The sequence below is a fragment of the Vanellus vanellus genome (assembly GCF_965231255.1).
Source record: "Vanellus vanellus genome assembly, chromosome: 1".
Taxonomy (NCBI): Eukaryota; Metazoa; Chordata; class Aves; order Charadriiformes; family Charadriidae; genus Vanellus; species Vanellus vanellus.
In genome coordinates, this window is record NC_138905.1 from 67,443,598 (window position 1) to 67,464,481 (window position 20,884).

Sequence of the window (20,884 nt, forward strand, 5' to 3'; positions counted from 1 at the left end):
AGCAGAGCTCTGGTGCCTGTCCAGGGGCAGCTGCCAAGCTCTGGCCAGGGTGAAGGTCTCTGAAGAAGTCAAGTCCTTGAATAAATGTCAGTGCTGTAGAGGCAAATGAGGCAGGACTTTTTCTTTTTCTTTTTTTTTTTTAAAGTTGTTTTTCTTTCTCTCTCACATAGATTCCTGACATGAGTAAGCCCATTTGAAAGGTTAAGACTTTGGGGCCTTTTTATGCCTAGAGCTTGGAAACTCCTGTGCATCTTGTAAATGTCAGTCACATACACACGTTTCTTTCCCATCTTTTCAGTTTCTTGTCCTCCATTAAATATATACTGCCATATTTTTCCATTGGTGTCCATGTGCTTCTTTTGTATGTCACTAGCAAAAATAAAACATTCATGCTGTTTTGTGGTAAATCTTGCTGATTAATGTTGGCCAGCGTTGGCATTTGCACTCCGAGAGAACTCGAACCGATGAGTGGACTCTTGAACCGCAGCTTCGAATGATGTTTCAGGGAAACACAGCAAAACAGCACTTGTACATGTTTGTTGCTATTTTTGCTGACGTGGCTTTGCAAGTATATTTTAAACGTTGCCTCGTGTGTATATCTCAGCAGAGCCTTTTCAATACTTTGTCATGTATTTACTTTCTTCATTTTTTGGCTGTGGATCATATGCATGCTTCTTTTGCTTTGTCTTCTCTTTCTTTCTGGCTGTTCTGCCATTGGGGCATCTGCCTCCTCTTAGCCATCGGAGGAGCTTTTGCTTCGTCAGAACTCAATGGCCTTCTGGGAGTGGGATCAGGGACCACCCCCTCCTGCACGGCCTCCTAAAAAATCCTTCTCTGAATGCTGCCTGGTATGTTTTAGTTTTTCTTGTTGAAAGCTGCTTTTGAGGTGTTGTTAGCGTGAGGAAGCGCTGTCTTCACCGCATCTCAAACCTCTCCTTATCTTGTAGAGTATGAGCACATCCCTGTAGCGCTTGGAAGTGTGGTTATAATCAGAAAAGTAGCTGGAAATCCACTCTAGGCTTCCACACCAGTTCCCTGGCAAACACAACGGCTTCAAGGCTGAAGGACAATAATTTTGTTTTGCTTTGATTTTTTTCCCATGTTGCTCACCTGGCAATTCAGCTTAGGGTGTCAAATCCAAAAAGCATTGCTTTCTGACTGCGGGATTGTCACATGCCGGTGGGGAAGAGGGTGGCGGTGTGTGGATGCTGATGAACAGGCAAAGGGCAATCAATTAGATCGTTCATTCCACCCTTATACTTCTCTTGAACTTACAAGACTTAATAATTTTTTATTTTTTATTTTAGTATAATAACAAGACATACAATGAATAAAGTAAGGTTATCCGTGTTTTGTACTCTTCAGACTATAACCGCACTTTGCATTTTATTTATCCCTTTACATTTAACAGGAAATATTAGATTTCCTAATTCTATATTCCCTGTATTATTTTTTCACTGTTTTCATTGCTAATTTTTGCACTGAGTTAGATAGAAGTCACTTGTGAGATTGCTTGCTGAACAACACGCTTTCATCATCTCTGATTTATGTTTTTATTCCCACACGTAGTTTTTCAACTATTTTTAAGTCCTTACAGTATCAGTGAAACTGTAATTACCTAGCTGAGCACCTTTGTTAAACACAACTTTCCATGGCAGAACCCGACATTCTTGTCTGACCTGTGGGACTGATGTTAAGTGGTTCATTTCCAAATTTTGTATTGAAAAAATCCAAATGTGTCAGAAAAACTGTACTCCCCGATTATTTAAAAAAAAAAAAAAAAAAAAAGTGAGTAGTTTCAATTAAATTCAACGTGCTTGGGTTTTGTTGTTGCTAAATAAATTATTTTCTCCCCAAATAGAAAGCTCTAAGAATGCAGCAACCATAGTGTCCTCTCAGTTCCCCAGAAAACCCAGCCAGCAGCAGCACTGAGTCACTGGAGGAGTGTGGTCTGCTCCTCTTGGGGGAAGAGTACTCCTTGTTACATACCATCCCCCAAAGAGGCAGCATTAACTGGTTAAAGACACACTATGGAAATGGAGCATTCCCATGCCAAGCTATGAACACTACGCTTCAAGACTGTTTTATTTGGCAATGTTCTATCATGTTACTCTTTTTAACAAAAATTTTATGAATGATGCTTAGGCAACTTTTGGATAGGCTTTTTATTTGCACACCTACATGTGAATGTGGCCAACTTCTTTGCTTTGCTCAGCATGTAGCCCTCTCACTGACGTTGGGGGCAAATGACACTTTGATAATTGGTTTGGGCTTTTTTGCTTCACAAAAAAAAACCCTCCCAAACAATAAAAAAAGCCCTGAACAACAAGACAATGCAGCAGGAAGGTTTATAAGTCTTTTACTGTAGCGTGGATTCTTTTTTTAAAGAGCGTGCCAATTTTTGTCCATACTTCTCAATTACCACCCCACATTAAAAACAAGAATGATCCTAAATGTCAGTTTCATTTAAAATGAGCTTCATTTCTAATTAAGAAGTTAACTGAGAATAAAATCAAGTCTGATTTTTTTTTTTTTTTCCCCCCATGTAAACTGTCCAAATGAAAAGTAATGGATGAAATCTTTCTGCTTCACTTTTTCTTATGATTTCATTTCAAATGATTTTTTGCATTCATGTACAGTCTGCAACAAATTAGACAAATGGCTTTTAGGTTTTTTTAAATTTTGTTAAGTGAAAACCAAATAACAGTGGAAGGAAATTTGATATTTTGATTTTATTGCTGAATGAAGGTATCGCACTTTAATGCATTTGGTGTGGCTAACTTTGTGCTAGTGGTTAACAGCACAGTTCACTAGCTAACATTGCCTGTTTCGGTTCCATGCAGGAAAATACCTTGTTTTTTCTGTTGTCAAAAGGGATCATTCCACTTCTCCAGCCCGACACCTAAGCATCAGACAAATCATGATGTTGTTCCTAGATTAACACTAGCTCATTCCCTTTCACCAGAATTTGCTTGCCTAGGATTAGGATGAGAAGAATCCCTTGGACTTGTAATATCTAAAATTATTCTGTTTATTTTTAGAAATACATGCAGGAGGCGAGGAGTTTAGGAAAAAATTTAAGGCAGCCCAAACTCTCAGACCTCTCTCCAGCCGTGATTGCGCAGACCAACTGGAAATTTGTGGAAGGGCTACTGAAGGAATGTCGCATGAAGGTAGGTCCTCCTCCTTCCTGCTGCCTGTTCTCCCTTTGCTTACACTGAGCCTAAATAGCGTCTACAGATGGTGTCCTCAAAGTCCTTCACAGCTGGACTGCTGTTGGTGCGTTGGTGTATCAGGCTATTGCAGGGTGGATGCCCCTTTTAGTGTTGTATTTTTCAACTGCAAGAAAGGAAGGAATGTGTTATCCCTCTTCTGTTTATGCAGTCACAGTTGGCGAAACGAGCAAAAAGGACAGGAAGGAGAATCAGCATGATCAGATATCTGAGGGAGGATTTCCTTTAATTGTTCATCTGTAAGTGTAGCCTAAACATAACAGGCTCAAGACCCTCTAGTCAAAAAAGGAAGCGTTCAGCACATGTGACTGTTGTCTGTGTTGCTTATGCAGAGCAAATGAAGTACAGCAGTTTCTAATATCAAATAAGCTTTTATAGTCACAGAAACGTAATTTCTTTGTGTTGGTTGCAGCTGGTGATATACTATATTACCTGATTTTTAAACTTTAATCGCTGTAACAAGAAGAAAAATAGATGGAAAATGTATCTAGCTCTGTACTGGTTTTGATACTGGTCAGTAATAGATCAACAGTGTACAAATAGGACAATAGATAAAGGGTATAGAAATAGGACAGTATGGAGTAATCATGCAAACTTTTTTTTAATTATTCTTTTTAATTTACAGTCTCTGTAAATAGATTTGAAGCTTCTCTGGTCAGGTCATTAGCGATGGTCTCTAGATTAAGCATATTTAACTCAGCTATAAATTCTGTCCCTTGTTGGATAACATTCTGAGAAACCTTTGGGGATTTTTCTTTTTTTTTTTTTAAGACTAAACGCATGTTGGTAGAGAAGATGGGCCATGAAGCAGTCGAACTGGGACATGGAGAAGCCAACATAACAGGTCTGGAGGAAAATACGTTGATTGCTAGTCTCTGTGATCTGCTAGAAAGAATCTGGAGCCATGGTCTGCAGGTCAAGCAGGTTGGTAACTGGAAGGTCAAGACTTTGTGCATACAGTACTCGAGCAAATACTGAATGCCATCGTTACCTTTTAAGTGGCTAAGTGTGAGATATCTTTGGGATCAGAGTCCCCACTTCATATCTTGTGAGGTCTTGGGGTGTTTTTCTCGGGTCTGTTTCCTTGTTTGTTGGGGTTTTTTTGAGAGGTATCTCTGGAAATTGCAATGATGTCAAATAGGTGTTTGGTTTCTTCTCTTTCAACCTTCAGAAGGGAAACCCAGGGAGAGGACAAAGAAACAAGGTGGGTGGTGTGACTGCTAGACCAGTGGGATGGTCCCCGTGTCTTCCTGAGGTCTCATGGCCCAAGAGAGGATTGATTCTCGCTATGGAACATTTGGCCAACTGAAGAGCGATCCCCTTATTTTACCGTGTTCACTGGCCTCTTTTGCTTGATTTATTTAAAGTTGCGTTCTACATATTCCGTTTGCAGGGGAAATCTGCTTTGTGGTCCCATTTACTTCAGTACCAGGAGAGAGAAGAGAAGCAAGAGCATACTGCAGAGTCCCCAGGTGAGTACTTGGCAGTTGATTCCATCAGGGGTCCACCACAGTGAATGAACTTGGACCTGGGAGGAACAGTGCAGCCACACGAAACCCATGCAGGATTTTTGGTGTATTTGCTTTCTAATATCACATTTACGTTTTGAGACGTTTCATAATCATTACGAAGATGCCTTAATGTCTGGACAAGATAGATGGACATTGTTGGAGGCAAATGAACATACTTATTATCCCTGTCTAGAAAATCACTCTACATCTGTTCTCTGCCTTCGTTCCCTTTTTAATCAGCATTGAGTGAGGTGAGAAAGGCAGTGCTTCTGCAAGAGGTGATTTCCGAAGGAGCTGCAGGTGTGGAGCTGTGGCTAAGACAGCTGACATTTTTCTTTCAGTAAGCATAATCTGTCTCTCAAATCCCAACGTGAATAACCATGTTCAATAAAACTTTATACTAGTGGGTGGGGCAGTTCAGAAGTTGTGTAATTAATCTCTATCCATCAGTCTAGGTGCTTAGTTTATGCTTTGGCTTGGCCTTTTACAGTCACTAAATGACTTCTGTGTTGTCCAAGAGGTTGGTTTTCTGATGACCTTGAGATCTTCCTTTCCACAAGCTGCCGCTGAGTAAAAGTCTCTGAACTTTAGTGGGTCATCTTCCAAGGACTCTCCAATCGTCCAAATCCTGCAGATGGGAACTTGTATGATGAGACCTCAGAGACACATCTATGGACGAACTAGTCTTGCTCATGAAAAGACTTTGTAATAAGCTTCGATGAGTAATGCACTAAGCAACCTGTCTGGAGGCACAAATTCCTGAGAGCAAAATGTGTCGCCACAAAGCAGTTTGATCAGAGTAGCGGAGTACAGAAATGCGTGGCATTCTTAGCATCCGATATGCTACTGTAGCTTAATTTTATCTCATCCTTCTCAGTCCTGAGCTTTCCATAAAAGCATATTACTGATAAAACTCATCACCGTACAGATTTATGTTAATGTATTTCACATACGAAAAAGGAAGCTGTTAAATGCCAGAGTTCAATGCTGGACTAAGGAAGGAATAGGTAATTTATTAAGCATTTTTAATTCTGTCTGCTCCTACGTTTCCAGGATAGAGTTAATGATAATGCACAGAAACATTGCAGTTACCAATCACTTAAGATTGTTTCAGCTGTATGTAAAACAAATGCATTGCAGACCATACAGTAATTTTATATTCATTTCATATATTTTCTCCATTGTAGTTGCCGTTGGAACAGAAAGACGGAAGTCTGATACAGGAATTACTCTGCCTACTCTGAGGGTTTCCTTGATACAAGATATGAGGTACAGAGTTTCCTAAAGCATTAATTGTGGTTTTAATTGTGTGGCATAAGGTAAAGATCCTCACTGGCTTTGGGTTTACAAACCTTCTCCTTATCTCACATTCAAATGTACAGTGTTGCCTTTTTATTTTACAAAACTTTTTTGCATGTTTACTTAATTTATTTTAGCTAAAAGACAATGAAAACCACAAAAGTTTTACTGGGGTTTTTGTTTTCCCAGAAGGGTTCTTCTAGCAATAAGACCAACTTCTACAAAGAGCAGCAGACATGTTGAATTCCTTGGTACTTGGAGTTTGTTTCTTTTTGTTTGTTTTAAAGTACTGACCAGGCAAGCACAGTTGATAGACAAAGCAAAGGGATATAAAAACCTGCTCTCAATGCCTGAGCAATCTATTGTCTTTCCAATTAGCATTTTATGTCAAATAGTAATAAATGTACAAACTTAGAAATGTAGTTAAACCTAGTATTTGAGTGAGCTTAAAGCTGGGATGTGAAGTAAGGGCAGGTGCTCAGTTGGAGACCGCAGCCTGGCTCTGGAGAGCTTTTTGAGCAGTCTTGGTCGGGAAGTGGAGGGACTAGAGAGTAAGGAGGGGTGGATGATGATGTGCTGATGTGACAGCACTAGGCAGTTATTCTTCAGGGCATCTCCTTGATCAAGCCACTACTAGGTCAGGCCACTGTTTTGACACTTCACTTGCCATGGCTAAGCATCGCAGTGAGGTAAAAGTGCCATGAAAAGAGGGGAGGAGTAATGCAATAATGCTCATCTGTAGAGAGCTGCTAGCAATTGCTGGCAATTTAAATGCGTGAGGCAACATGAGTATTGTTTCTTGTAATACCATGTCCTCCTTCGACATAAAAATATGGTAAAAAAACATGTGGTAAAAATAAGATTAATTGTCGATAGTTCACCAAAACATGTTTACAGTGATATGATTTTTTTACCATGTGTGTTATTACAGATATTTTTTTTTTCTGATGTGAGATCACACAGATTAGTCAGACTTTTCTGCAAGAAAATGACTGTATTTCCCATCTGCAGTGTGCAACCTTTTTGTTTGATGCTGTGTAGTTTGAGTCTCGTGCTCTGATTTCGAAGAATATGACATCCCACATAAGGCTAAAACAACAGGTGAAAGAGGGAGGGAGAATGTATACAGTGTAATTAGGAGTATAATGCCAAGAGGTCATTTTGAACATGTGTCTGTCATTTTAGCGTCCCTCTCATGGGATGTGGCAGCTATTTACTTAATTCAGCCCTGTGAGGCTGACGGGCATGTAGAGGGTCAGCCTGAGGAAAGGATGAAGGAGGATCTGGAGCGGAAACTCGTGTGCTGGGGGGGGATTGCCCACAGAGGAGGCCGTGTGCGCCCACCGCTGCGTGCACGTGTTTCGTCTTCCGCGTACTTCCACTTGAGTAACGGCAGCCCAGCACTGATCTGAGCTCTCTTGCTTGAATCACAAGAGCGTTTCTGCTGCTTTTCCGAGGAAAAAGTGCAGAAGCAGAACACCACCTTTAGTAATATCTTGGGTATTCATGATTATCCACAAACATGTCTGGTCATAGAAAATGCTGGGCAGATGGTGAGTTGAATTTGTCATCTGTAATCTCATGGCATACTTTCTCCTGCTTGGAAGCAATGCTGCTTAATATTTGTTTGTACACACAGATTTATGCTGAAGTTAGAAGGATGGGTAATTGTTAAATTGCCGGGGTTGCCAGTGCTAACTGAACTAATGGCTAGAGGATTAAGCATTGCCTTAAGCACAGCTTGGTTTTGATGGCTCATGCAAGGTTATGTAAACAACTTGAAAAGCAGGGCTGAATCACAGTCACGCTCTGAATGTGCGATGAGCCTGTGCTGCAGGTAACACGGTGTGTCCTCTGCCTCCCTCGCAAAGCCAGGCATCTTAGATGTGGTAAGGAAGATGCTCAACATGTTTATTTTGGTTCTCTGCACGGAGAGTCTCTGCACAAGTGTGTTTGGGGTATGCCCTTCAGCCTTTCCCCCGGGTGAAGATCTGCAGCATCTCTCCCACCCCTCTTTCCAGCTCCCCGCTGGACTCCTGCTGCAGCCTGCCTCCTGGATGGCCTCACCCCTCGGGCACATTGCTGCGTGTCCAGCTGGACCAGCCAGCGCCAAGGCAACTCCCCAAAACCTTTGGTCAAGCTGGGTTTAAGTTTTGGGTCCTTCCCCTTCGGGCAAGCTCTCCCTTGCTACCAGTACTTGCTTTCATGCCCGTGTTGTGCCGCCCCTCCCGCAGGGAGCTCGCAGCAGAAGATACAAGCCCCGGGCGCTGGGCCCACAGCAGTGATGCTTCACCTGCTGCAGTCAAAAGAAGCTGGTTTAGTACCCACTACCTACGTGGGGCAAGCTGGTACAGCTCGTTTCTGACTGCGCTGGGATCGGGAGCAGTCACCATCCTCAGGCGCATGGCAAATACTGAGCAGCTGTAACCTCTTCTGTCAGCACAACTATTTGCAGAGGGTATGTCTCGTCATACCCCAGGCTTACTTTTGACAGGGAAAATAGATTTTTCTGTATTACTAATGGGATTAAAAGCAAGTCCCAACCTAGGGGTTGCATTGAAACTGCGGTTCAGTACCCTGACAAGAAGAGTTTGCTGTGTGGTAGTGAGCATACGGTGCTTACACGTAGGTCACCGATCAAAAATAGAGCTATTCTGACTCTCACAACTGAGACCGAAACAAATTTGAGTTCCTGAATGCTCTGTTCTGTTACACTCTGCTTTTGCTGACAGCAAGACTGATTACTGAATCTTTTTAATGCTTCTGGCAAGCTGCATGGTTGCAGATCCTTATTTTTCCCGAATGCACATTTAATGCCAATCTAGTCTGAGACAGAAGCAGGTAATGAAGAGATAGAGAGCATGCATGGAGTAAGGCTGAGTCCGTCTGTACTTGAATCTTCTCACAGTAAAATAACATATTCTACTCAGTGTTTCATATTAGATGTAATTCCAGCCAAGCACTGGGCGGGGGAAGGGAGTGAGATGATAGTCTGTGCTTTGATCTTCCCATCTCAAAAGACTTGAAAATGTCTGAGGAGAGTGTCTCAACACGATGTATCTGAGTGTTGTGCTCCTCCCGTTTCTCAAGGACTCCGGATCAGGTGCCCAGCTGTCTGAGCTGGAAGGTCGAACGCTGGCTGCCACGCTCCAAGCCAGGAAGGGCTTTCCAGTGGCAGGAGCAAGGCTCTGGGCAGTGATTCAGCTGGTAGGCATCCCTGCTGTCAGAGGGAGGCTGCTGAGCTTGCTTATAAAAGGCAAGGACTTGGATGTGAGTGTAATGTACCCTCCTGGGTTTGTTTCACAGCTCGCTGTGAGCTAGCGCTTCTCACCTCGTCCATCAGAGGACTATCCATGTGACATTTTAGGAAAGAGGAGGAAAGTTTCTTTTTTTAAAAAAATAATCTTTTTTTCTTTTAAAGGGGTTTTAGTAACGTAGGTTTTGCCACTGGCAAGCTACCATTACTTCTATTGGTTGTTTCTTCCTGGTGGTGATTCAGATATGTACATAACGTGCAGAGCCGTATGATACAGACCCCTCAGCTTGGATTGCAAAGGTAGATCTGTATTTTGAGAAATTGGGTAGGTTAGTCTGGCGGAGAACACTGCTGCTGAGCTATGTCTGGTATCCACCGCATTTGTTCAGAGCGAACATGTATTTCTGGACAGCACTAAGTTGTACTTTGCAAATTTGCCCTTAAGGTCCTCGTCCTGTGATGTTAGAAGTTCTATAAACAAGAGAATTTTTTTTCCTCAAATAATGCGGGGTCTAAATATAACTCAAAAGCACACACTTGGGTATAACAGATGGGGGAAAGCACGAGACAGTGAGACTATACTAGTCACCATAAAAAGCATCAGTCACAGCGTGACTTTGTTGGATTTTCTTTGGAGTAAATATTGCCGCATTCCCTAACACTCAGCAATGCACGGAGGGCCTTCAAGGAAGACGCAGGAGTTGGAAAGTAAATCGCAGCAGAGATCAGTTCAGACTCAGCTGACGATGTTTGGAGGCCTGAATTGCCTGTGCACTTAACATGCAAGCTGTGTGAAAATTAAGAAATTGCAGCCTTTTCTTTCCCCTGCTGGAAACTGTTACTCATTTTTCTTGTTGTTTATTTAACCAAGTGGGGGGTTTTTGGAAGCAGCTTCACCCAGCCCTGGCAGTTCTCTTCCTCTTCTAAAGCTCCTTGTGCTCTAAAACTAGAGTTTCTGGCATCCTGCAAAGTGAAATATGGGAAGTTTAAAAAAATAAAAGCAAAACCATAGAAGAAAGCCCCTGCAGAACAGTTCTGCTTTCCTACAGACCAAGCATGTGGTGGAGGGCTGTTCAGATTATTGCTTACACGAGGGCCTCATATCCCTGAAAATGTGATTCTGCTTGTGACTACTTGTCACTGTTTTTCCCCAACAGTCCTCTTTTTCTCGGATTTCCCATCGTTGCCGGCATCAAGGGGTTTGTTAGAGCCTTCAGAGTAGATTGTGGTTTGGAGAAACTTTCAAGATGTATATTTGTCCTCTGCCCTCGCAGACATACCCGTTTGTGTCAGCAGCGTGAGGGAGCGACAGTGATATAACTGGGTCTCTCAAGGTGGCTGCTTTTTTTTTGTGTTAGCAGTGTCCATGAGGACATCTACCTCGGGCAATGCAGGGATGAGCAGGTCTGTCCCTGCTTGCCTTGGCCAAGCAAATGCCAGGACATAGAGCAGCTGATACAGGCTGTAATGTGTCCGTGTTGCAACCCGCCGTTCCCGGGAAGGGCTGCCCCATGTCCCCGGGCCGGCCTGGGGCTGCTGGGGGTCTCGGTGCCTCGGTGCAGGGCTCTGCAGGGCCATGCTGGAGGTCTCTTTCTCTAGAAGTGATGTCAGGAGACGTTTTCCAATTCAGCTGCTGATCACACTGAATATTGCCATTTGAAGAATGTAGAATTTTTATGATTCATCTATTCTTATTTTTTTTTTCACCCCTTTCAGGCATGTTCAGAACATGAGTGAGATAAAGACTGATGTGGGGCGAGCCCGAGCCTGGATAAGGCTTTCTCTGGAGAAGAAGCTTTTGTCTCAGCACCTGAAGCAGCTGCTTTCCAACCAGGCACTTGCCAAGTAAGCTGGCTCTTTTTCTCAAAGCTTCACTTTCACGTCTTCCTCAGTGGTGTGTCAAGGTGCTGCGCAGGTTCTGAGCACAGCCAGGTGTCCTGTTTGGGTACTGTGGTTTCCAGCTAGAAGAGATTGAAGGGCAGAGGGTAGCTGAGCAGGAGTCTGCTCATCCACCTGGAAAAACAAATTGTGATTTTCAGGAAGGAGGTGTTAGGTTTTGGTCAGGTCAGTGCATTGATCCAAACCCACTTGGTGGCCCTACAGTCGCTAGATCTTGACTCCTGATGAGCTGGGGCACTTAAGGATCTGCCTGCGTAGGTGTTCTCTGACTTCATTTTCTCAAAGCAATGCATTTAGAAAAAAAAAAAAGCCAAATGAAAACATCTTGGCTATGGCATGCGGTTCTTGGCAGAATTGGCTCTGTGATGTTACACTCATGATTATGCCAGAAGCCAGCAAATATTCAAATCTGCTAACGGGAAGAAAGTGGAGTCGCTGGAGATAGTCACCTCTTGGGTGATCAGCTAAAGGCATGGTGGCAGACCTGTCTTTTCCTTAAGTTTCATCGACGTCTGTCTACCTTAGCAGCTTTTTGGGAGTCTGTTGCCTTCAGTCTGCGGGCAGTGTCGCAAGCTCTTTGCTTTCTCAGAGCAGGTCCAGGTTAACTCCTGGTGTGCCTTTGAGCTGCTTTGGGCAACTAGTGGTATACGCTGGGCTCACTGAACTGAGAGAATGGCTGCTGCTGGTGGTGCCTTCCATGGTTTGGTGCCTTCTGCTTAGTCTTCTCTGTTGCAGTACGTGTCAGAAGGAAGATTAGGTTATTAGACAAGCCTGTTCTGCAGTGGGAAGATATGGGGAAGAAATGGGGTTGCTGTATGCTGGTTCAGGTCTACTGTTGTGAGCAGTGTTAGTTTATATCTGTGCTTTGCAGCAAAAGCCAAACTGATCCTTTAATGAGATGAACTCAGTAGCCTTGCAGTGGTAGCGTGGAGCCAAGAGTGGTCTGTAAAACATGTGTAATTTAGGGGGTAAATGCCCCCGATGGGTTTGTAGCAGCTTGCGTTAGCTGGGGAATCTCACTTTTTATAATTCCCATGAAGGTCAACACTTCATTTGGTGTTTTGAGATTCAAACACCTTTTAAGATACATGGTGCTTTTTCAACAAGAAAGCAATGTATTTGTTTCTACCAGGAAACTTTACAAGCGTTACGCTTTCCTGCGCTGTGAAGAAGAACGGGAACAATTTCTGTATCACCTGCTCTCACTCAACGCTGTGGATTACTTCTGCTTCACAAGCGTCTTCACCACAATCAGTGAGTTGGAGAATCAATTTTTTTCCCCCTGAATAAAAATTAGTTGCTGTCATGATTTGTAAGAGATGATGCTGCTGGTGCCCGAGTAGCTGAGCCCTTATCTGGAAAACCTTGATTGTTGCTGGCTTAGCTCATGGGTGCTGGGTGTTGCTCTGGGAAACCAGCTGGAGAGCCAAGGTTGTGTGGGAGTGCTCTGGATAAGAGCATTGCACAAAGGAGAGTAATCAGCAGACAGTGCCGCTGTAGCACTTGAACTTTCCTCACCGAGTTGTATAGTCTCTTTCATCTTTCCTCCCAGGCAAGTCCTCTACATCTTAATGCTTCTTTCTGGCCTTTGCTAAGTGTGCATCCTAACAGCCTGCTCTCTGCAGACTGAGGAGGAGATGGAAATCTTGGCGGATGAAATACAAGGCACTGCTTTGCTGTATATTTTTAAATCTCTTTTTGTCTCTCCTTAAATTCCAAAAAGATTCCTTCTGTCTTCCTCTCTTCTAAGAAGGGGGGCAGAGACTGGATCAAAATCTGAAAATGAACCTTTGTCTCTCCAGCACTGGGCAGTGCAGAGAAGGCAGGACCCCATGAGATGACCTAATTATTTGCATTCACCTTGGCAGCCCTTAGCCTTCATTTCCTTGCCTCTTCAGAGTGAAGTGAAGCAAGTTTTATGTGGCTGTCAAAACAGGCACTCATTCTACTTTTTCTCCTCTTAGAGCAATAAATCCCCTCAGAACTAGCACAGCGCAAAGAGATTTATTCATCCTTGATTACCTTGTTTCTGCGGGGCATCCAGCTTGGCGGCTTTCCCCTGTAGGACAAGCACTTGGAATTTGAGAGTGGTTGGGTTTGGGTTTGGTTTTTATTTTTTTTTCAAGTGCAATATCATTGCACGGCAGGCAAAAATTAAAAAGGCTGGCTGATCTTACCCAGGCAAAAATGTGAAATATAAGGAGAGAGAGCGTTGCACTGCTAGTGTGCGGTAGCTGAATCAAATCCAAATCGGGGTGGGTGGCAGTCCTTTGTGTCTCAAGCAGGTATGGATGGTGCAGGTTTAAAAGCAAATAGTAATGATGATAACAACGATGATGATAATTCGTTTATAAATGAGGGGGATGTCCACAGAGACACATCAGGCTTGAGACCTTGGCTCTGCCATTACCAGCATCTCTGACATTCCCTTCTCCTCCATAACCTTCCGTCCGCCCCCCTTTAATCCCCTTCCAGCCTGCCGGGGGCGGCGGTGCCCTTGCCGCAGACCGGGTTTTCTCATCCCTTTCCCCGGGTGTGCTGCGGGGCCGTCCTCGCCGCCGTCCCGGTTCTGCCGCGGGGCTGCAGCTCCACCGTGCGGCACCGCCGCTCCCCGCCAGCACCGACCCCCGCCCCCCCCCACCCTCGCCGGGCTGAACCGAGGGCGGCTGCCGGAGGCTGCTGACCGTAGTAACTGCGGGTGGCAGATCCCCCCCCATTCAGCCCCTTATTCCGCCCCCCCCCCGCCCCCCCCCCAAAAAAAAAGTCCTGGGCTTGCGGAGCCGCCGCTTCTGGTGCATGGCTGGCTGGAGCGGGGAGCGATGCTGCGACCCTGCGTGGGAGGGGAGTCCCTCGACGGGGGGAACCGAGGAGGAGTTTGCCTTGTTAGGCTGCTGGGACACAGGACAAGAACTGGCCTTTAAGGGAGAGCCGTGGTTTACCCCAGAAACTGCGTTTACTCTGGGGATTGGGGGGGGACGACACACGGGACGGGAAGGTCAAGACTAACTTATTTCTTCCCCCCTCCCTGTTCTTAGTGATCCCTTATAGGTCAGTGATAATTCCCATCAAAAAATTAAGCAATGCAATAACCACTTCAAACCCATGGATTTGTGTGTCGGGAGAACTAGGAGATACAGGCGTAATGCAAATTCCTAAAAACCACCTAGAAATGACATTTGAGGTGAGTACGCGCTCTTTACATTTACTTTTCAATTTGAAACATGCTTCCAAATGAACACTAATTTGGTGAAAGCTTATTGTCTTAAGATCACAGCATTTCAGATTCTGGCCAGGTTTTCAAGGTCGCTGTACATTCAAATAAATACAGGAAAATAATGCTGCCTGCCCCTCCTACACTGGGTGAAAGTTTCCACTTTTAATCACAGGCTCCGCTGCTGTCCCTATCCCAGCCCAGGGATCCTCTTCTCACCTAACCAATCCATTTCCATGTCTCATTCCCTTCCACGTCTCTTTGCCTAATTTTCCCTTTCAGGACTCATTTCTGACTCCTCGTTTCCGACTCCTCATTTCCCTTCTTTCAATCTGTCTTCCCACTTACCACCACCCAGGTCAGGTCCCTTTCTACCTCTGGCCAGTTCCAAATTTCTTCTCCTCCTGCTCTAGCTCCTTGTCCGGCATTGCTGCTTTCCTTCCGACCGGCCAGCTCTTCAACTTGCCGGCTTCATCTGCTTCGTCTTATCACCCCAGCAAACCGTAGAGCCGCCATGCCCATCGGGCTCTGTTCTCCGTGCTTGCTGTGGTTTTCTCTTTGCATTTGGCAACCCAGCGTTCCCCTCTGCTTTCCCACCTATCAATTACAGGTTGGCTTGGTGCCACCTCAAAGCAGTTGGTAGTGGAAACTGCGGGGAAAGCCCCATCAGGCTGCTGTAGCTCCAGGCTGTACCGTATCCAGTAAGGAGTGATTTCATAGGAAAATCTGCTACTAAAATTGAAGTTGCATCCATTGAACATATGCAGACTGATCTTCAACAACAATAGTAAAAAAAACCCAAACAACCTCTTGCCAAATAAAGGTAGATTTTGACCGAGATAGAGAGAATATTTTCATGATACAATGGCTGCTTCTAACAAGTGAAATAACATATTTAGACATTTCTAAGGACCATACTAACACTGTTCCGGAATATTCCTTTGGCTGAAGTTTTCCTAAAATATCAACTTGGGTAGCCACCTACTATGGAAAACATCAGCCCAAGCTGCTTGTTTGGCAGTATTAGAAGCAATGAAAACCAAGGTCTTGCGAGGGAAGTATTTAGGTGACGTTAATAGACATCGCTGCCAGCCACGCCTACAATTACATATCGCACTGGAATTCACAGTCCCTTGTTTTCCTTGTTCTGTCTCTTTGTGATGCTCAAAGTCTCATGGTGGTGATTTTTGTCTTGCCCCAAAATAAGCAAATGGATCTTTGAAAATAATAAAGGATCTAGGGACTGCTTCGTAGCGTAAAGTGAGTCAGCTGAATGTCAGTATGCTCAAAATGAGTTTTTGAAAAGCTGTTTGTACTGAAGATCTGTTTCTTCTACAAAAGCACACCTTTTTATCACCTGAGCTCAGAAATTTGTAATTAATGCTTCCCAGAAATATTCAGAGTGAGTGCTTACAACAAAGAACGTAATCTCTTCACAAGCTTTTAGTAGTTTTATTTCAAGTTATTTCTTTTCTTCTGTCTTAAAATAATTATTCTGCTTTTCAAAACACTCTGCATGTGCGGTTGAAAATACTCGCTGTATAAATCAAAGGAAACTGAATAAAAACATACATTTGAGACCATATGTGTGCATGTGGTGGGAGGGTGTGTTGTCTGTTGGTTTTTTTTTTTTTTTTAAATTAAGTAAAAACTGTTATTCGTTTCAGTGCCAGAACTTAGGGAAGCTGACGACCGTTCAGATTGGTCATGACAACTCAGGGCTACTAGCCAAGTGGCTGGTTGATTGTGTCATGGTCAGAAATGAAATAACAGGACACACGTACAAGTAAGCAACAAGTTTTAATTTTCTTTGTCTGAAATTCTTACTTGTTCAATCTAGAGAAAGCAAGGCAGCATTCATCTTCTCCTCGGTTGATGGAGCACTGTGGGCTGATTTGGGTACCCGATAGGGTTGGGTTGGTCTCCCCCACCCCCGGTTCCCTCATTTCAGAAGCTCTACTCGAAGTCAAATAATCTGATAAATATTAAATGAGACTTCAACGTAGGACTTTCTTTGCATCTCTCTGAGACAGGACAGACAGTGTGGATACTTTTGAAGTGACTCATATGTTTGTGTCTAATAATTACATCTCTTGATTTAAAGTAGTGTGGTAAAATTGTGCACAAATAAACTCTTTAGAGCCTCGAGAGCTGGAACGATAGTTTAGAGCAAATCTTTGGTTTCTTTTTCTTTTAAAAATACTTAGATGTCCAAGTATTATAACAAGTGTACAGAAACTTACATTACAAGCAAATAAAAGATTGTGATGATTTCTTAACCTTCTATTGAGTACATACCTCTTGCATCAAAACGATCTCCTAACTCATCGTTGGTTTTACAAAACATCTGGCTAAGCAGACCTAATTTTTTCCTAAACGTGGACTCGGAAAACTATAATTCAGAGAGGTGAGCTCCAGAGCTCAGGCTTGGCCACAGTGTATGGGGGAAATGTGTAGGAGGAAATGGGGTGCAAGCAGTGGAGGTATGGACAAGTGCATGGATTTCATTAGGACTGTGGATGGGGTCAAAAAGTACAGCAATAAAATGTGAGGTGAGGTTTGAGTATGAGGAGATGTCAGAGCCGCAGTTGGGTGGGAACTCTGTGGGGATTTAATTGTTACTCATCAGAATTTTTGCAAAGGCTGAATATCAGTTATGGTTGCAAGTGAAAAATAACCCGGCAGCAATCAAGATGCAATATGTGTCTAACACTTTCTGTCATCCTGTGCTTTCATGCAAACTTTGCATATCTCCCTTTTCCTAAGGAAGGAGGTGAATGTAGTTTTCTGGTTTGGTCCTATCAGTTTTGGTGCAGGGGATGTTGCCTGCTGAGTTCTGGTTTGTGAAAAGTTTCCGGCTACAGAGTATTCCCTGCCCGTTAGCAGTGTTTGTGGGCGCTAGCTGTCCCTCCAACTTGGAGATCAAGCTAGGCTGCCTGTGTGGCTGACCTGTGCTTGTGCTGGCCGCATGGCAGGTTTCCCTGCGGGCGATGGCTGGGAAAGGGCGTTGACGATGGCAGTTTGGAGCGCATACTCATTGGAGAGCTGGTGTCCTCCACCTCTGACGAAGAGCTGGGAAAGCAGTGCCGTACACCACCCCAGCAGAAATCTCCTACCACAGCTCGACGACTGAGCATCACTTCCCTCACAGGGAAGAACACCAGTAAGTCCTTTCCTTTCTCCCCAGGGCCCTAGAGAAGGAGGCAGCAACTGCTGAGAAATAAAGCTCATGTGAACAGGAGAACTCCTACTGAAGCTAGGCTTGGTGCAGAGGAACAGCTGTTAGCTGCTGAGTTTTTCCTGCCCTGGTTTGTGTGTCTGCGGCTTGCTCTGTCACTGTACACGTTGCCTCTTTCAACGTCCCCATTTGACAGTTGAGAGATAATAATCTCTTTTCTTGGAGCGTGGAGATATAAGTTGAGGGAGGAGGAGGTGGCAGAATTTGCAGTAGCTGATGCTGCTCAGCTTCCCAGCTCGCTTTGCAGTCAGTGGGAAGACAGTCCTCTCTGAAGGGCAATGCGGAGCCTGCTGTGAACTGCCTTCTGGAGGAGCACATCTCCAGTGGGACCCTAGGTGACATCACCTTCACAACCCTAAAATTAGCTGTTATGAGTAAGTGCACCTGGCTGCAATGGGGCATGGGATTGTAAGGGCCACGTGAGGCATTCTCCGCTAAAGCGTACAGATGAGCACAGTGTAGATCCTGTTCATAAATATGCCCAGCTCCTGTAAATGACTGCTGAAATGTCAGGCAAGGAAAGATTAGCATCCAAGAGTAACGCAGCATTTGAAAACCACCATGGGACCACTGCAGCTATTCACACGTGTAAGTCCATATTAGCTGGAGGAGTGGGCACCAGAGCTACTTGCAGAGAATTTGTTTAGGTCTGAGAATACTGAGGCCAAATAATTCATTCGTCTGGTGAGCTACGTGAGGCTCTGTGTTAGATCTGCCAAAGACTGTGGAGGTCATCATGTACTAAAATGATACTGAATTACACAAGCTATAATAGCAACCTACGTATGTCTGAAAAATTAGAAAGGACTCATAGAAGAACAATGAAAACTATTGAAGTCTGGAAAACATCTGCTTAAAAATAAGTTTTTTCATAGTTCAGTCTGTTTTAATCAGAAGGTGAATAAGGGACTAGATAATTTTCTGCAGGTGCCTGTATAGGCAGATGAGATGGTAGCAGGTGGAGGCACGGCATGATTCAGTAGCAGAGGCATACAGCTAAACAGATTCAGAGCAGAAACGTGGCGTACATTTCAGCACAGAAGGTAACTTACCCTTGGAACCATTAATAAGAAATATTGTCTGCCTGTGGCCCCTCACAGTGGTACAATGACTAGACAGGTGCCTAAAATAGATACGTGCTTTGGCTCAATAAAACATTGTGGGTTCGAGTCAGGAATTAACGACTGCTGGGTTTTCTGGCCTCTGTCACGTAGAATTGAATGAAACGATTGGGCTACAACCTTTCAGCCCATGTCTCTTCGTGTGAGGGTTGCTGTGCTCCATGTGATGAGCAAGATGTGATTAACTCAAATGAAAAATTTATTAAGCCAGATCCTTGGGTTGTGCATCTTTAAGTAGGGCGATTCGTTTGACTATTCCAGGGTTACTCATCAGTTGCTTGTGATTAAGGCTCAGGTTTACCCAAGACAAATGATTGCCTGAGCTCTGTTAAAGATACAGAATAATTCCTGCAGTTCAAGCTATGTCATCATAAGAATTTGATGAATGTTTTAAAGTTGGTATCTTCAGCTAGTGTGCTCTCCATCATTTCACAGAGCCTAACGCCGGACAGATCCAAGAGGGAATTGGGGAAGCCGTGAACAATATTGTGAAACACTTTCACAAGCCAGAGAAAGAGGTACTTCCTCATTACTTGCCCCGTTACTTGCCCGGTCGCTACAACGTATGTAAATATTTTTATAAACAGAAATGGAACTGAAGTACCCGTAGAGACTGTTAACCTTTAGATTTGAAGCTTCTGGCATACAAACAAGGGCAAGCTGTACTTACAGACTCACCCTTTCCCACAGAGAGGGAGCCTTACCATTCTGTTGTGTGGAGAAAATGGCCTGGTCGCAGCACTGGAGCAGGTCTTCCACCATGGATTCAAATCGGCTCGCATTTTTCATAAGAATGTCTTCATCTGGGATTTCATAGGTAAGTGATTTGGAGGCAGGAGGAGAAGAAAGATTAGGGCAAAATGATTACGCACGCACAGACCTTGGATTCTCATCGGTTAGGGTGCCATTCATTTCTGCCTAGCTCCTGCTCCAGGTTGCTTAAAGTCAATGAGAAACAAGATGGAAGATGAGAAATACTGAACTCTATAAAAGGGATGAGTGTGAATCTGTGCGGAAATTTAAGAGCACTTCAAATTCTAGTCATTTATTCATAGATGACTGTTCAAACAGCTGCTTTTCTACCCAGAAAGAAGGTAGGCTGGAGGTTGGGGTAGAGTAGCAGTTGATGTTAGGGGAAGAGCTGGGAAAGGACAGGGAGTGAAAGGTTTAGATTTCTAGTTGTTTACGAGCTCTCCTAATCACTGCACTGCTCTTTTGGTGATGCTTATCTGTAGGCCTATGTTGCGGTAATTTAAGACATACTTATTCCCTTAAAACATGCTCAAAAGTTGAGATACTTGGCCTGAGGGTAAGTGCTTACTCAGAAAAGGTGAAAAATCAAAGCTGATGGTATCACTTACAATGAAACCATTGATAGGTACTCCGGTGCGGCTCCTTGATGTTTCCTAACTGTATTAGACATCAACCGGTCTGCTGACCACTTCTACATAGCAAAGGTGGCGATCACCACCTACCTATGGTCTTCCGAGTGAGGAATCCACATATAAACTGTGCAATAGCTCTCAGCCGGTTGTTTTTTTTAAGGATTCCCTTGTGTAATTCTATGTCGCAATAAAGTACTTCTGCTCACTGGGTTCTGATTTTCTCCCTACCGCAGAGAAAGCTGTTGCTTATTTTGAAACCAGTGACCAGATTGGAGACAATGAGGAGGCCCTTTTGCTTCAGAGATCTTCATGCAAAACCTTCTGTCATTATGTGAATGCCATCAATACAGCTCCAAGGAACATTGGAAAGGACGGCAAATTCCAAATTCTGGTTTGCCTGGGGACAAGGTACCTGACTGCTCTTTGTTATATGTGTCCTCCTGCATTAGACTAGAAGAATATTTTTACACTGTTGTTATTACCTTTAGTTTTCCATTTAAAGACATCTCATACCTATCTATTATCCAGTACCTATTCTAGACAGCTTTAATACTACATGAAAAATTGGAGCAAAGAAGCAGTAATGATATATGGCTAGTGTCTAAACTGCTAAAAATGTTTTGAGCTCTTCTATAACTGTTAGCTTGACAGTCATATGTATGAAATCTGTCTTGAAGTTGTGTTTTAGATGAAGTGCTGGCTTTGGGAAGGAAGAGTTCCTTTGCAAGAGC

At 43.8% G+C, this 20,884-nt stretch overlaps 1 protein-coding gene across 4 annotated transcripts in view; it reads left to right on the forward strand.

Moving 5' to 3' along the window:
- Window positions 1-20,884, forward strand: part of DENND5B (DENN domain containing 5B) — a gene marked incomplete at its 5' end in the record, with an annotated part of 116,814 nt that overhangs the window by 95,203 nt on the left and 727 nt on the right. For 2 of the 4 annotated variants that reach the window (XM_082481219.1, XM_082481220.1), the window contains 13 exons: window positions 738-848; window positions 3,042-3,173; window positions 4,005-4,157; window positions 4,627-4,705; window positions 5,932-6,013; window positions 11,016-11,144; window positions 12,331-12,452; window positions 14,234-14,379; window positions 16,077-16,195; window positions 17,385-17,572; window positions 19,204-19,286; window positions 19,459-19,585; window positions 20,387-20,561. In XM_082481219.1, the coding sequence (XP_082337345.1) occupies window positions 738-848; window positions 3,042-3,173; window positions 4,005-4,157; window positions 4,627-4,705; window positions 5,932-6,013; window positions 11,016-11,144; window positions 12,331-12,452; window positions 14,234-14,379; window positions 16,077-16,195; window positions 17,385-17,572; window positions 19,204-19,286; window positions 19,459-19,585; window positions 20,387-20,561 (1,646 nt within the window). The remainder of the gene's footprint in view (window positions 1-737; window positions 849-3,041; window positions 3,174-4,004; window positions 4,158-4,626; window positions 4,706-5,931; window positions 6,014-11,015; window positions 11,145-12,330; window positions 12,453-14,233; window positions 14,380-16,076; window positions 16,196-17,384; window positions 17,573-19,203; window positions 19,287-19,458; window positions 19,586-20,386; window positions 20,562-20,884) is intronic. The other 2 variants (XM_082481221.1, XM_082481222.1) reach the window with 1 other exon arrangement.